The sequence below is a fragment of the Xyrauchen texanus genome, chromosome 37, assembly GCF_025860055.1.
Source record: "Xyrauchen texanus isolate HMW12.3.18 chromosome 37, RBS_HiC_50CHRs, whole genome shotgun sequence".
NCBI classification, from domain to species: Eukaryota; Metazoa; Chordata; class Actinopteri; order Cypriniformes; family Catostomidae; genus Xyrauchen; species Xyrauchen texanus.
In genome coordinates, this window is record NC_068312.1 from 26,903,578 (window position 1) to 26,916,488 (window position 12,911).

Here is a 12,911-nt window from a genome sequence, read left to right on the forward strand (position 1 = left end):
CAGGATAACAATGGGAATGCAGTGTGAGCTTGGAAGGTTACAATGGGGAATGTTTGATTAAAACTAGGGCTCTGTGACATAGCAAAATAAAAAATAAAAATACAGCCAATAATTACAGTTGAAGTTAGAAGTTTACATACACCTTAGCCAAATAGATTTAAACTCAGTTTTTCACAATTCCTGACATTTAATCATAGAAAACATTCCCTGTCTTGGGTTAGTTAGGATACTTATTTTATTTTAAGAATGTGAAATAAAGAATACTAGTAGAGAATTATTAATTTATTTAATCTTTTATTTCTTTCATCATATTCCCAGTGGGTCAGAAGTTTACATACACTTTGTTAGTATTTGGTAGCATTGTCTTTAAATTGTTTAACATGGGTCAAATGTTTTGGATAGCCTTCCACAAACTTCTCACAATAAGTTGCTGGAATTTTTGCCTATTCCTCTAGACAGAACAGGTGTAACAGGCCAGGTTTGTAGGCCTTATTGCTCACACATTCTTTTTCATTTCTGCGCACAAATTCTCTATCGGATTGAGGTCAGTGCTCTGTGCTGGCCACTCCAATACCTTGACTTTGTTTTCCTTAAGCCATTTTGCCACAACTTTGGAGGAATGCTTGGGTTCATGGTCCATTTGGAAGACCCAATTGCGACTGAGGTTTAAACTCATGGCTGATGTCTTGAGATGTTGCTTCAATATATCCACATAATTTTCTTTCCTCATGATGCCATCTATTTTGTGAAGTGCACTAGTCCCTCCTGCAGCAAAGCACTCCCACAACATGATGCTACCTTGTCCATGCTTCACAGTTGGGATGGTGTTCTTTGGCTTACAAGCCTCAACCTTTTTCTCAATGTTCATTATGGCCAAAAAGTTTCAGACCAGAGGACATTTCTCAAAAAAAGCAAGATCTTTGTCCCCAAATGCACTTGCAAACTGTAGTCTGAAAAAACTACTCATGTCATGCACAAAGTAGATGCCAACTTGCTAAAACTATAGTTTGCTAATATTAAATATGTGGAGTGGTTAAAAAATGAGTTTTAATGACTTCAACCTAGGTGTATGTAAACCTCTGACTTCAACTATGAAATGGCTTAAAGAGTGTTTTAACAGAGGAACCAAAAACAAAATCCATCTAAAATAATCAAGGCATGTTTTCCACTGTTAATAATGAAGATAAAGAATAATTTATTTATATATAATTCAATCTAACAATACACAGCAATAAGCAACATTTACCTACTTGAATAATTATACAAAAATATTTTAAAACACTGGGATATCCACGAACAATTAGAAGTGAGGACGTAACTTAATTGCAGAATTAAGATTCGCATAAATGAAGTGCCTAAGCGCAATCTTCAAAATATTGCTTCATTTTATTTTTCAACAAAATTATTTTGAATATATCGTAAATGCAGGAAGTACTGCCCAGCCTGAATGCACCCCCACATCATGTAAAAATTAAAGGAAAAAAGCTTACATTGGCTTTAGATGCTTAAAATCAGGACAGTAATGGCTAGGTTAGGTATAACAGCATAGACTAAGAGGGCTCTCTGCTCTGGGTTCTAATGGTTCAATCCAGCTCATGTTACTTGCTCGGAAAACAGGCAGACACAGAAAGCTGCATCTGTTGAGCGGTGATGTAACAGTGGTCACACACAAACAAATACACAGCTTTTTCCAGGAAGAAGAGTGAAGGGATCGGACAAATTAAGCACTTCATAATATCCATCCAAATCTCTCAGTTCAGAGGAAGTGGGGAAAATGATGTACAATTCTGGTAAACAACTAAAAAAATCTTGAAATTAAACATTAAGCATCTAATCTAAAATAGACAATAAATGTTAGGTAAATGTAACTATAAAAATCATAATTATGCAGTGCTCTAAGAGCTAACAGTCTGTAAAAACTGTAGAGTTCACCTGTTGCCACAAGTTTTATACGTTTTATAACTGTATGATTTGTGTAACTGTTATACAATTAGGAATGTTATAACAAATCGGTACATCAATTAATTATCGACAAGTTATTTTCTCGATACGCTTGAGACATCGATATACAGTATATCGATGAGATGTAGGTGGAAGTCCAAAGTTGTGAATCCAGTCAACATACACACAAATATTCCAGTTTTTTGTATATCTTCAAGAATGTACAAAGTGACGTTGATGAATTTGCAGGTTAGTGTATGAAACTGGTGTAACTGCGTAAACTGAACGATTAGAAATGGCGACGTTTATTATGCAATTTCTCTAAATGAAGCCTTGAAAAGGTTTCCTGGTGATGTCAGCTGAACGTTTTTCTTTTTTTTATTCAGTTAAAATAAATGTTTACAGAACATATAACATCACCTATCGCTATACATTTCTATAAATATAAATTAGTGTAATCACAACATAAAACAGCTAACATGTATTGGGATAGAAATTATAGAAAGTTCCTGAAGAGGGGGGAATATGGAGAAAAAAATGTTGCCTACTTTTCCAAAATGTATTGGTAGAAATAGATGTGTATGTTTTTTAAATTGTTTCTGAATATGATCTGGTACATACATAGTGGGGAAAATGAACTAAGTTTATGCCTTCTATTAGGGGTGGGCAATATACCGGTAGACATGATAAACCGGCAAAAATCTGGCAACCGGTATACATTTTGGATCATAGTCTGTATCGCAGTTACGCAAAACTGCCACCACATGCAAGAAATGTGCACTTCATTCTATTCACATAACACGTATGCAGTATACATTTTGTTGGAGAAATGGAGGAAGGTGGAGCGCTTTATGGAAGACTGAGTGAATTGAAGAAACAGGGTTTTTAATCAAACACGCAGTTGTGTTTCAAGTGATTTTCACACACACGCCATCTCTGAAGCATGAAAGTCCAGTACGCTTCCAAATTGGGTCGACAAAAATTGCGCTTCTCAGCCCCAAAAGCCTGGTATCTCTCTATTGAAGTTTTTGAATTGTTTTACCTTAAAGCATTATGGAGGAAGTCAAACATCCCAAACAGCGAGATAACTTGACATTCTAACCAACACTGGTGAGGAAAACAGCTAAAACAATGTGTCATGTGCCAACAATTGTGTGTAATCTGTCATGCAGATTGTTTTAAACTACACTTCATCACCATTAATAAAATTCAGTTCGAATAATGTTAGATATTATAAAACAAACCTGCTTTGCTTTCAGATATTCATTATCTACAGAGATGACTTAAACCATTAACAGCCTAATGAAGTGTTTTATAATAATAATACTGGTCAACAACAGACTAAAATGTAGAATATAGCATTATGGTAAGGTTGATTACCACTTATTGAATACAATAATTTTTTTTTTTTTTTTAATCCAAATAAAGAAATAAATTAAGGAGGTAGTAGTTACCATTTATAAGTATTTAATTTAATAAATGATTCAATGATTAAAAACAAAATAGGCATTAGAATATGGCTTGGAATGCCCAATTCCCAATGCGCTCCAAGTCCTCCTGGCAACATCCATGCACATCTCACCACATACCCCACCGAGATCGAGAACCACATTATAGTGGCCACGAGGTGGTTAACCCAACGTGACTCTACCCACCCTATCAACCGGGCCAATCGGTTGCTTAGGAAGCCTGACTGGAGTCACTCAGCCTGCCCTGGATTCGAACTTGTGACTTCAGGTGTGGTAGCCAGTGTCTTTACTTACTTTAATAAACTAACATTACACTTAAGATCAGGCTATTTGAGTGTATGAACTTGTACACAGTAAGTCTGTGTAATGGAGTACATCAACCACAGAAATTAAACAGAAATCAAAACACAGACAGGGGTCAAAAATCACTTCCTCTTCGACTTTCCAACTGACTGACTGAGCTTGGAGTATGAGAGAGTGTACACTCTTCCCGAATCACACAAATGTTGACAAAAGGAAGTTACATGGGACAACTGTGAACAGCAATTCTACTAAATGAAGCATTAACTGTCATTAAAATGTAAATGTGAAAAGCTTGACTGACAATATGCAGCAAATCCATTGCATAATATAAGACTCTTATGCTCTCATATTAAATGTGATGACTGGGCCTTTACACCAAAGCCATTATGAAACACACATAATCCAAAAAGCAACTGTGTATAGCTTAACAGAGTTAATCCTTGTTAGTTGTAATCGATGATATAATCTTCTGCATTAGAGGACTTTATTAAATCTTAACATGGGCTGATACTGCTTCACTGGCTACAGGCAGTACTTAATTACAAAAATACTTTCAATGTGAGTGAATTTATGATGAGCTAAGCAATGCATACTATTTTATAGCTATGCAATTAGCCTGGAAAGAGGTGCTATGCATGAAGTGGCTGACTGTAACCTTCTGAAAGGATAGTAAATTAAAAGGATTTCACAGTGGATATATTTTTACATTTCATAGTTTAAACAGGCTCATGATAGACTGAGGAGTGATTTCAGATACTAGCCATGTACTGCCCTGAAATACCATACAATTTGTTAGACTCTCATTATAATACCTTTCAAGAGTGAGATTATACATGATCTGTACACTGGTAATCAGCCCTAAATGTTTGAATGTGTTGACATCAACTTTTCAGGATAATTGGTTACTCAAATACGATCTTGATGTAACTAATGCATAAGTGGACAAAAGAATTTGAGCATGAGACTTGATCTTTTCCTAAAATATGCCTGAAAAATTAATTATCAACCAAGTCTGGGACCAAGGAGCACCTGCAATGTGGGTATATTTTGATGATGTTAGAAAAGTCACAGGCAGATGCGGGCAGGTTGTACAGCCAAAGACTGAGGTGTTATGGATATGGATATATTATATATATATATATATATATATATATATATATATATATATATATATATATATATATATATATATATATATATATATACACATATATATATATATATATATATATATATATTTTAATCCATGATAGTCAACATCGAAGATCAAAATCTGCATGACACATAACAATAAAGGATAAATATATTTGGAGTGTAATGATTCTGAGCTCATAATAAATGTTTACAAGTCTTTTGGCACTAACGTGCTTTAGGTAACTAGCATTTAAAGACACCTTTACTTTACACCTGGTATTAAGATGCATCTTGGATGATCCAATTTCATGTGGTCCGGCAAGAAACACAGCCATTTACACCTAGTTTCTTAAATGCACCGCCTGTGACCACTTGTGTTCATATTTCAAGGGGTGGGTCTCGAAAGAGAGAGAGAGAGAGAGAGAGAGAGAGTGAGAGAGAGAGAGAGAGAGGAGAGCGAGTGCTCAACTGTATAGACTTTGACAATACAAATGTACAAATAACTGTCATGCCAATGAAGCACCTTCAAACTAAAATTGAGACATTTCTACTTAGTTCTGGATCCCTGGTGAGCCTCTCACTATGGACTGACTGAGGCACTGTGTCGACAAGAACCAGGAAACAAAGAGAATCTTTCATCAGCTTTATTCTCTCTCTAATTCCTGTTGTTGTTTTTTTTTTTTTTTTATAGTTCCCCTCCTTTCTTTTCTTCCACTACTCTTGCAGTTCTCAGTGACTGTGCCTCTTTTCTTTCTCATTTTCACTTGTTAGGAAACAGTGACAATGCCGTTCACCTTTGCTCCAGGTGTAGCCACACAAAAAAAAAAAAAAAAAACTGCAAGAGGTTGTTTAAGGAATGAACAAACAAACAAGAAACTGTACAAGCTGAAATACACAGAAAAGCTGTTGTGGTGCTTATCAAATGGCAACAGAAATCAATCTGCCAAGAAAGGAACACAAATCTATATGTAAGGCAGAACATTAGGGGCTAACACCCTCAGTCACCAATCACTTTCATTGAAAAAATTTTTATACAATGAAAGTGAATGGTGACTGAGCTGTCATTCTACCTAAAGGCTCAGGCATAGGCTCAGTCTTTTAAAGTGTACTCTTTATACTCAGTCGACGTATTCACACTACTACTGATTTGTGATAGTCTTCAGTAGTCAAGGGAGGGTGCATGCACCAATGATGCATACAGATGGATTCTCCGTGTGTCAAGAAAAACTGGGCTGCATGTGGACAATTGTGCTGATAATTAAATTTGCGTCTGATGCTGTGCGAGATCCAATTTGGAATGAGGAAAACAAAGTATACTTAGGCTCGGTACGTGTCTCGGTTTTGGGGTCATGGTCCGGTACGGTTTCAGTACAGCAACGAAAACAAATAATCTTTCTTTAAATTATTTATTTTGAAAAAACAGTGGCTGATGGGAACAATTCTTATTGTGAAGGCTCATTTATACATGACTGTACTATTTCTTCAACAAAATTACAATACAAAACTTAAGAGCCTCTTATATGTATATCATATACAAACAAATTATAAAATGAAAAAATTATAATAATTGTAACAATATTTAGACATTAGCAGTGCAGAATTCTGTGTCTTTTGCCTTTCAGCTCACCACTTGTACTTACCCAATAAAAAAAAATAAAAAATAAAAACATTCAGGAAAATCTGAATATCCACATTATCTGAAGAGAGGGTGGCTCTGTTAGCACAGAAAGGCTGTTCCATTTTGTACATCACATCTAAGCACATTCAGCAGAAGACGCACATATAAACACGGAGACAGCACGTGAAAGTTGCCAAAGCAGCACGCACGTTGATGAAAGGATTGTCTGCATAAACTCAAATGCATTTATTTGATCTGCAGTTTCTAGTGCACCATGTGGTGCTCCGTTTTTACGTTTCGGTCCCGTGTTGCTCTACAATCCTTTTTTCATTTTAGTTCCACGCAGTTTGTGTTCGTTATATGTTTCAATATTAGCTTCGCACATGCCAAGATATGTAGCCTGATCATTCGTGTAACTGCGTGTACCGTACCAAAGACCCTGCATCCGTTCAGTTCGGTGCGGATACATGTACCGTTGCAGCCCTAATAGGTATATGGGTGCATATAAATAACATTTATTCATTTGGTGAAAACAGTGTAGAAACAACTTGGTTACAATAGATGTTTGGCCAAAATGATGGTTCCTTAACAGTAATTTCAGGATGAATACATAAAGATTACAGTTGAAGACATCGACAGAAAGGCACTGGCATGGGTGCATCACTGCAAGCAAATAATTTTAGCTCTAGCTTCAAAATTACAGTGCTTGACTTAAAATGTCATAGGAAAAGATGGAAAGATAATGAAGCCCTTGACATTACTAATGCAAATATAATCATATATCCTTTACTGAAGAATCCAGGGGGGAGGGCGACTAAGTGTGACTGTGTACGGTATCAATGACAATCCCTTTCTCAGAGTGCCAAGTTACTCAGGACACAGGACCTCCAATCAACAGCTTAATATGATCCCTATAAAAATCCTATTGAATAATAAAACAAAACATGGATTTATAACACTGAACTTTGAGCTGTTTGGATGCAACACGTATCGAAAATGTCAGTGTGCATTCAGTAGTGCATCAAACTGTTTAAGAGCCTAGTACAGATCTGTGAATGAAATTATACATGTATAAAAAAAATAAAAAATGTAACCCAGATTCTTTATGACAGTCGCTGGGGCAATAAAATCACTTCACACCTCTGAGAAAGTGTTGGACACCTATTTCCTTAAAGGCTCTAGTCATGTTCACTCATGTTTAGAGGCCAACTTCGAGCCTACAGAGTGTCAGGAGATGTTACGTCACAATGATCACAAAACATGGACTTTAAATAGCAATGTAATCTGTCAGTACTTTACTGCGTCTTAAGGATAAACTGAACTGTTTTTTGGAAGCAAAGCTTTAACACTCACTCAAGAGTCAATAACAGAGTAGCATTTGTTGTAGTGGCCCAGAAACAGCTCAGTTGGGTTTACTTTCCATTTCATTTTTTGTACCTTACACAGACAGCCAGCCAAAGTTAGCAAAATGTGAATCATAATTGGTATAATCTTTCTCAGAAATGAAAACCCCATAATGTCACCCATCAATAAACGTCTTATTTGCTCATTAACAGGAAGATAAAAATCGAGTATGTCAACAAACAGCCATCCTGATTTATTATACTTGTTAAAAGTTGAACAGGGAAGGTACTGTGTGCTCTTCCTATCAGCTATTGCCCAATTCTGCTTCCAGAACTCAAAACCTTACTCTAACTACATTTATTAAAGACATTTATTGTCCCAGTGAACACAGCTGATCCGATGTACATTACCAAGATGACGTGAACTGCGCAATGCACGTAATTATGCTTTCGCTTAAACAGAAAGCATTAAGTAGGTTGATTTAAATTGTAAGTTATTATAGGGATATGTATAACAACTCTGTGAGTTCAGTAAATAAACCTACCAGGTCAAATATTAAAATACGCAACATTAAAAATTATTATTAAAAAGTTGATGCTTATTCAAAAACTGAAACAGGAATTTATAGATGAATTCATGCTTCTTATATTACTAAAAAATAAAATACCCACATAAATATGGGGAAGAGGTGATATTTCTCATATTTCAATACTGCTCTTTGCGCAAGAATTCTTACCAGTTTGATGGCCACATATTCATTGGTATAGAGGTTCTTGCCCAGCCGCAGTTCACCAAAGTTTCCACATCCGATCTTCTTCCCAACTCTGAAGTTGGGGCCAACCATGAGGACCCCAGAGTTCGTCCCCGTTCCCCGGCCCCCATGACCAGTCCTGCTACTGGCTGCTTTGGACATCCTTTTCCCTTCCTCAGTCTCCCCCTTCCCACCTCTCTTCTCAAAATCCATAAGCTTGTGATACCCTGGCCTCTCCACGGTTACTCCCCTGCCATGCAAAACAGAGAGGTTCCAAAACAACCCCCAGGGAATGTGTGGGGACGATGGCAAGACAAAACAGGTGAGGGGGTATAAAATTATATATATATATATACTGCTGATTTTAGAGAAGCAGAAACTGATGTCTTCTGCAGATGCAGTGGGTATCACTGAACACGTTGTCCTTGCATTAATCCTTGGGTGGATGGGACTCCTTTTCTGTACAGTTGCCCTCAGAGTAGCATGTTACTGCCTGAAGCAGGCAGGTTATGCTAGCATACGCATACATACAGACGCATATGCACGCACGCACACATCCACCCACATGTGCTCCTCAACACTAAAACATACACAATTCCTGCTAGTGGGACTAAAGTGCGACCAGTAAATGTCCCCTTGTACTCCTCATGGTTTCCTTGAAGTCAGTCTTAAGTAATACAGTGAACATTCTTCATGTTCTAACACAGCTGTAAGCGGACTCAGACAGAACCAGCAGTAACAGGTTCAGGCAGAAGACTCCTTTTTGCTCTTGATACCTAAAAGACATTGAAAAGAGAAGTAGATTACTATTAGAATTGCAAAAACTGTGTAAATGCTTCCCTTACATGTGCAACTTGGCCAATGATGTGATGCTGTTTTTCCACATATATTAAATCATTTTAAATACATAAAAATGCAATTTACACAAAACAGTTATTTAAATACATCTCTATGATGAACATATTTTACAATTTTGAAGTTGAAAGTCATTTTCCACCTTATAAATTATTTAATTGTGTAATCACCTTTTATTTGATGGTTAAACCACATTACATTTTTTAAGTATTTAAATGTTTTTTCTGTAGAAAAATATATAAATGTTTTTTTTTTTAATTTATGAAAAGCAAACTGGGGAAAAAAAGATTACATTTGTACAAAAGATATGCATGTTTTAAACAACATTATTTTTTATCCCTTTTTCTCCCAATTTGGAATGCCTAATTCCCACTACTTAGTAGGTCCTCGTGGTGGCACGGTTACTCGCCTCAATCAGGGTGGCGGAGGACAAGTCTCAGTTGTCTCCGCTTCTGAGACAGACAATATGTGCATCTTCTAATGTGGCTCATTGTGCATGACACCACGGAGACTCCCAGCATGTGGAGGCTCATGCTACTCTCCGAGATCCATGCACAACTTACCACATGCCCCATTGAGAGCGAGAACCATTAATCACAACCACGAGGAGTGTGCCCCATGTGACTCTACCCTCCCTAGCAACCGGGCCAATTTGGTTGCATAGGAGACCTGGCTGGAGTCACTCAGCACCCCCTGGATTCAAAACTCACGACTCCATGGGTGGTAGTCAGCGTCAATACACGCTGTGCTACCCAGGCCCCCTTTTAAACTACTCTTTTTTTTTTATATATATATATATATATATTTCTAATTTGTATCACTATATACAATCCATCTGAGGGTTTTAACATTCAAATACTCACTATATTTTAATAGTGAAATAAATAGCTAATGCTTGTTATATTCTACTTAAGTATTTTCCAAAGATATAAGATATATTCTATTATGATTATATTACAGAAATTATGAAATACAATATTAATAATTTGTCAGAAAATTTTAAAGCATTTAAGAGTGTCAAATTGGATTGGCTTAAACAACAACACCAAATCGGTGTCAGTTTGCTAACTGATTAGCTGGTGCTCAAGTTATATGCACAAGGTAAAATCTGTGATTAATGTATCAGCCACAAGTTGTTGATTATTTACTTACAAATAAATGCACTAAATAAACACATGCGGAATATGATGCTGGACTGAGGCATCATGGGATCCTCAAACACAGACACTAATCCTGGTACACAATGTTCATGGAATCCATTTTCAGATTACCTCAAAGTCCAATAAAATTAATCAATGAGAGAGAGAGAGAGAGAGAGAGAGAGAGAGTGAGAGAGAGAGAGAGAGAGAGAGAGAGAGAGAGAGAGAGAGAGAGAGAGAGAGAGAGAGAATAATGCCCACTCCTGACTAGAAGAGCATGATGAGACAGCAACTTCACTCGATGAAGAAACCAGAATTGAGAAGCAAATGGATAAAGTTTATTTACAGACAAAGAGGAATAAAAACACCCAAGTCACAGTTTTGGTAGTCTGAAGAATGGGAGCCTGTTTGTGACAGATTTAGCTGGTCTGCCTCCAAGTCATGGGATTTTCCAAATGTGAACAGAACGGTTCAGAATTACAAGCCTTACAGTGCTAGTATCACTTTCCAATTCCAATGAGAGCTTTGATGACACCTGTGTGGATGATAACCAAGAGGGGGGAGCTGTGTAGAAAGTTAGAGATCTGTATTGCACACCATCCCCATCCCATTCAGGGTCAGCCCTGCTCCTAATGTAAATGGAAAAGTAAGTCTCAGTGTAGGTAATGCAAGAACTATTGGAAAGATGATGGTGCTTTCCTTCAGAAAATGCACTTAAAACCAATCAATGACTGTCTGGAACAGTGGACACTGGAACAGTCTTAGACTAGCTGTAAAAGAATACCCAACCAGAGCTGATGTGCAATGTACAATCAGCTCAGTGGAAAAACATCTGGTACATTATTGGGGGATTTTGAGTCTTTATTTTCAACATTATTAGCACAGTTTTGTTCTACAAGAATGAACAAAGTGACGTTGAGTTTGCAGGTTTGTATATGAAACTACCTGTGCAAACTGAGCGATTAGAAATTGCGACTTTTAATTATGCAATTTCTCTGTATGTAGCCTTGAATGGGACTCATTTAAGCTGTCAAACCACAAAAAGACATAGACTTGGTGGAGGATTAGCTTAAAACAACCTTAAAATCGTTAAAAATGGGTTATTCATGTTTGCCTTATGCGTGTGTTTACTGGGGGCTTTTGAAGGGCTCTGGGAGTCAAATTTACTATAACATCTGAACATTTACATCAATCTTATCTAAATCTCATGGGGGTTACAATTCTTACCTCTAGTTTAATTCAGATAGAATGATTTTTAGAACGAAGTACAGCCTAATTATGGTCCTCTGCTTCAGAAACTTGTTTCTTAGCAAGTGCAATCATATGCTGAATTACATTGACCACATTTACATGCACCCTCATAATGCAATTACAATGTGATTAAGCCAATACTGTGATTAAACTGTTAACTCATGTAAACAGAATATTGCGATTGTTGTGATTATGCTAATAAACAGACTAACGATAATCGCGGTAAGATATGTGGAGTATTTATATTAAATCGCTTTATACTGGCATGTAAAAGCTTTAATCACATTTCTTCCACTCTGACCAAAGTGTGCCTGCGCCTGTGCTGCAAACGGGTGATGTTATGCTCAAGCATAGGTTCAAAAACATCACGAAACAAAAGCTGCACGCACTTCTTGGATTCATGTGAAACTGCTGTTTCTTAAACTGTTTTCCAGCAGTGGTGCTCCCCAACTGCCCAATCTACAGCCCCACAGCAAAAGAAAACATTTTCCAGAGTTATAAATGTCTGTTTGCAGTATAAATTGAATCTTGGTGAGAAAAAAAGACTGTATACGGCAAGTACATTTCAAATGTGTTTGTCTTCACGGGCGGAACACAATACATCCAGCACGTGTCTTCCAATTCAAACAAGTGACCCTTGTGAACCGATTATGTTTAGTGAAACAAAAAACACAGAGCAACCCATTTACTCTAAAAAGAATCGGTTCATAAGAATAATTTGTTTGTCAGTGTATCAAAACAGACAGCGCATCCAATGTAGTCAAAAATGATTTATTAAACGGTTCTTTTAATAAATTGTTCAAAAAGACTCGCACACTTACTGACTAATTTTCCTTATGAAAAGATGTATTTAAATATACACATTTGCAACAAGATGTTTTTGTAATATTATTTGATAAAAAAAAAAAAAAAAAGTAAAACAACGTTTCTCTGTGAATAATCAGAGTATTTTCAAGTAAAATGTAAACACCCAAATCAGATAAACATCTTAATCTAATTATTCAGATTATTGCAATAATCAGAGTATTGGTATAAATGTAAACGTAACCATTTATGATGTTGTTCTAGGCAGATACCTTTAACAAAGACTTAAACCAGCAGTTACA

General features: G+C 36.5%; 1 protein-coding gene across 1 annotated transcript in view; it reads right to left on the reverse strand.

Annotated features, from left to right (window-relative positions):
- The window catches only part of LOC127631048 (casein kinase I), a 47,140-nt gene that overhangs the window by 29,003 nt on the left and 5,226 nt on the right, over positions 1-12,911 (reverse strand). The window contains exon 2 of the mRNA XM_052109005.1: positions 8,546-9,336. Within this exon, the coding sequence (XP_051964965.1) occupies positions 8,546-8,773 (228 nt within the window). The 5' untranslated portion in view covers positions 8,774-9,336. The remainder of the gene's footprint in view (positions 1-8,545; positions 9,337-12,911) is intronic.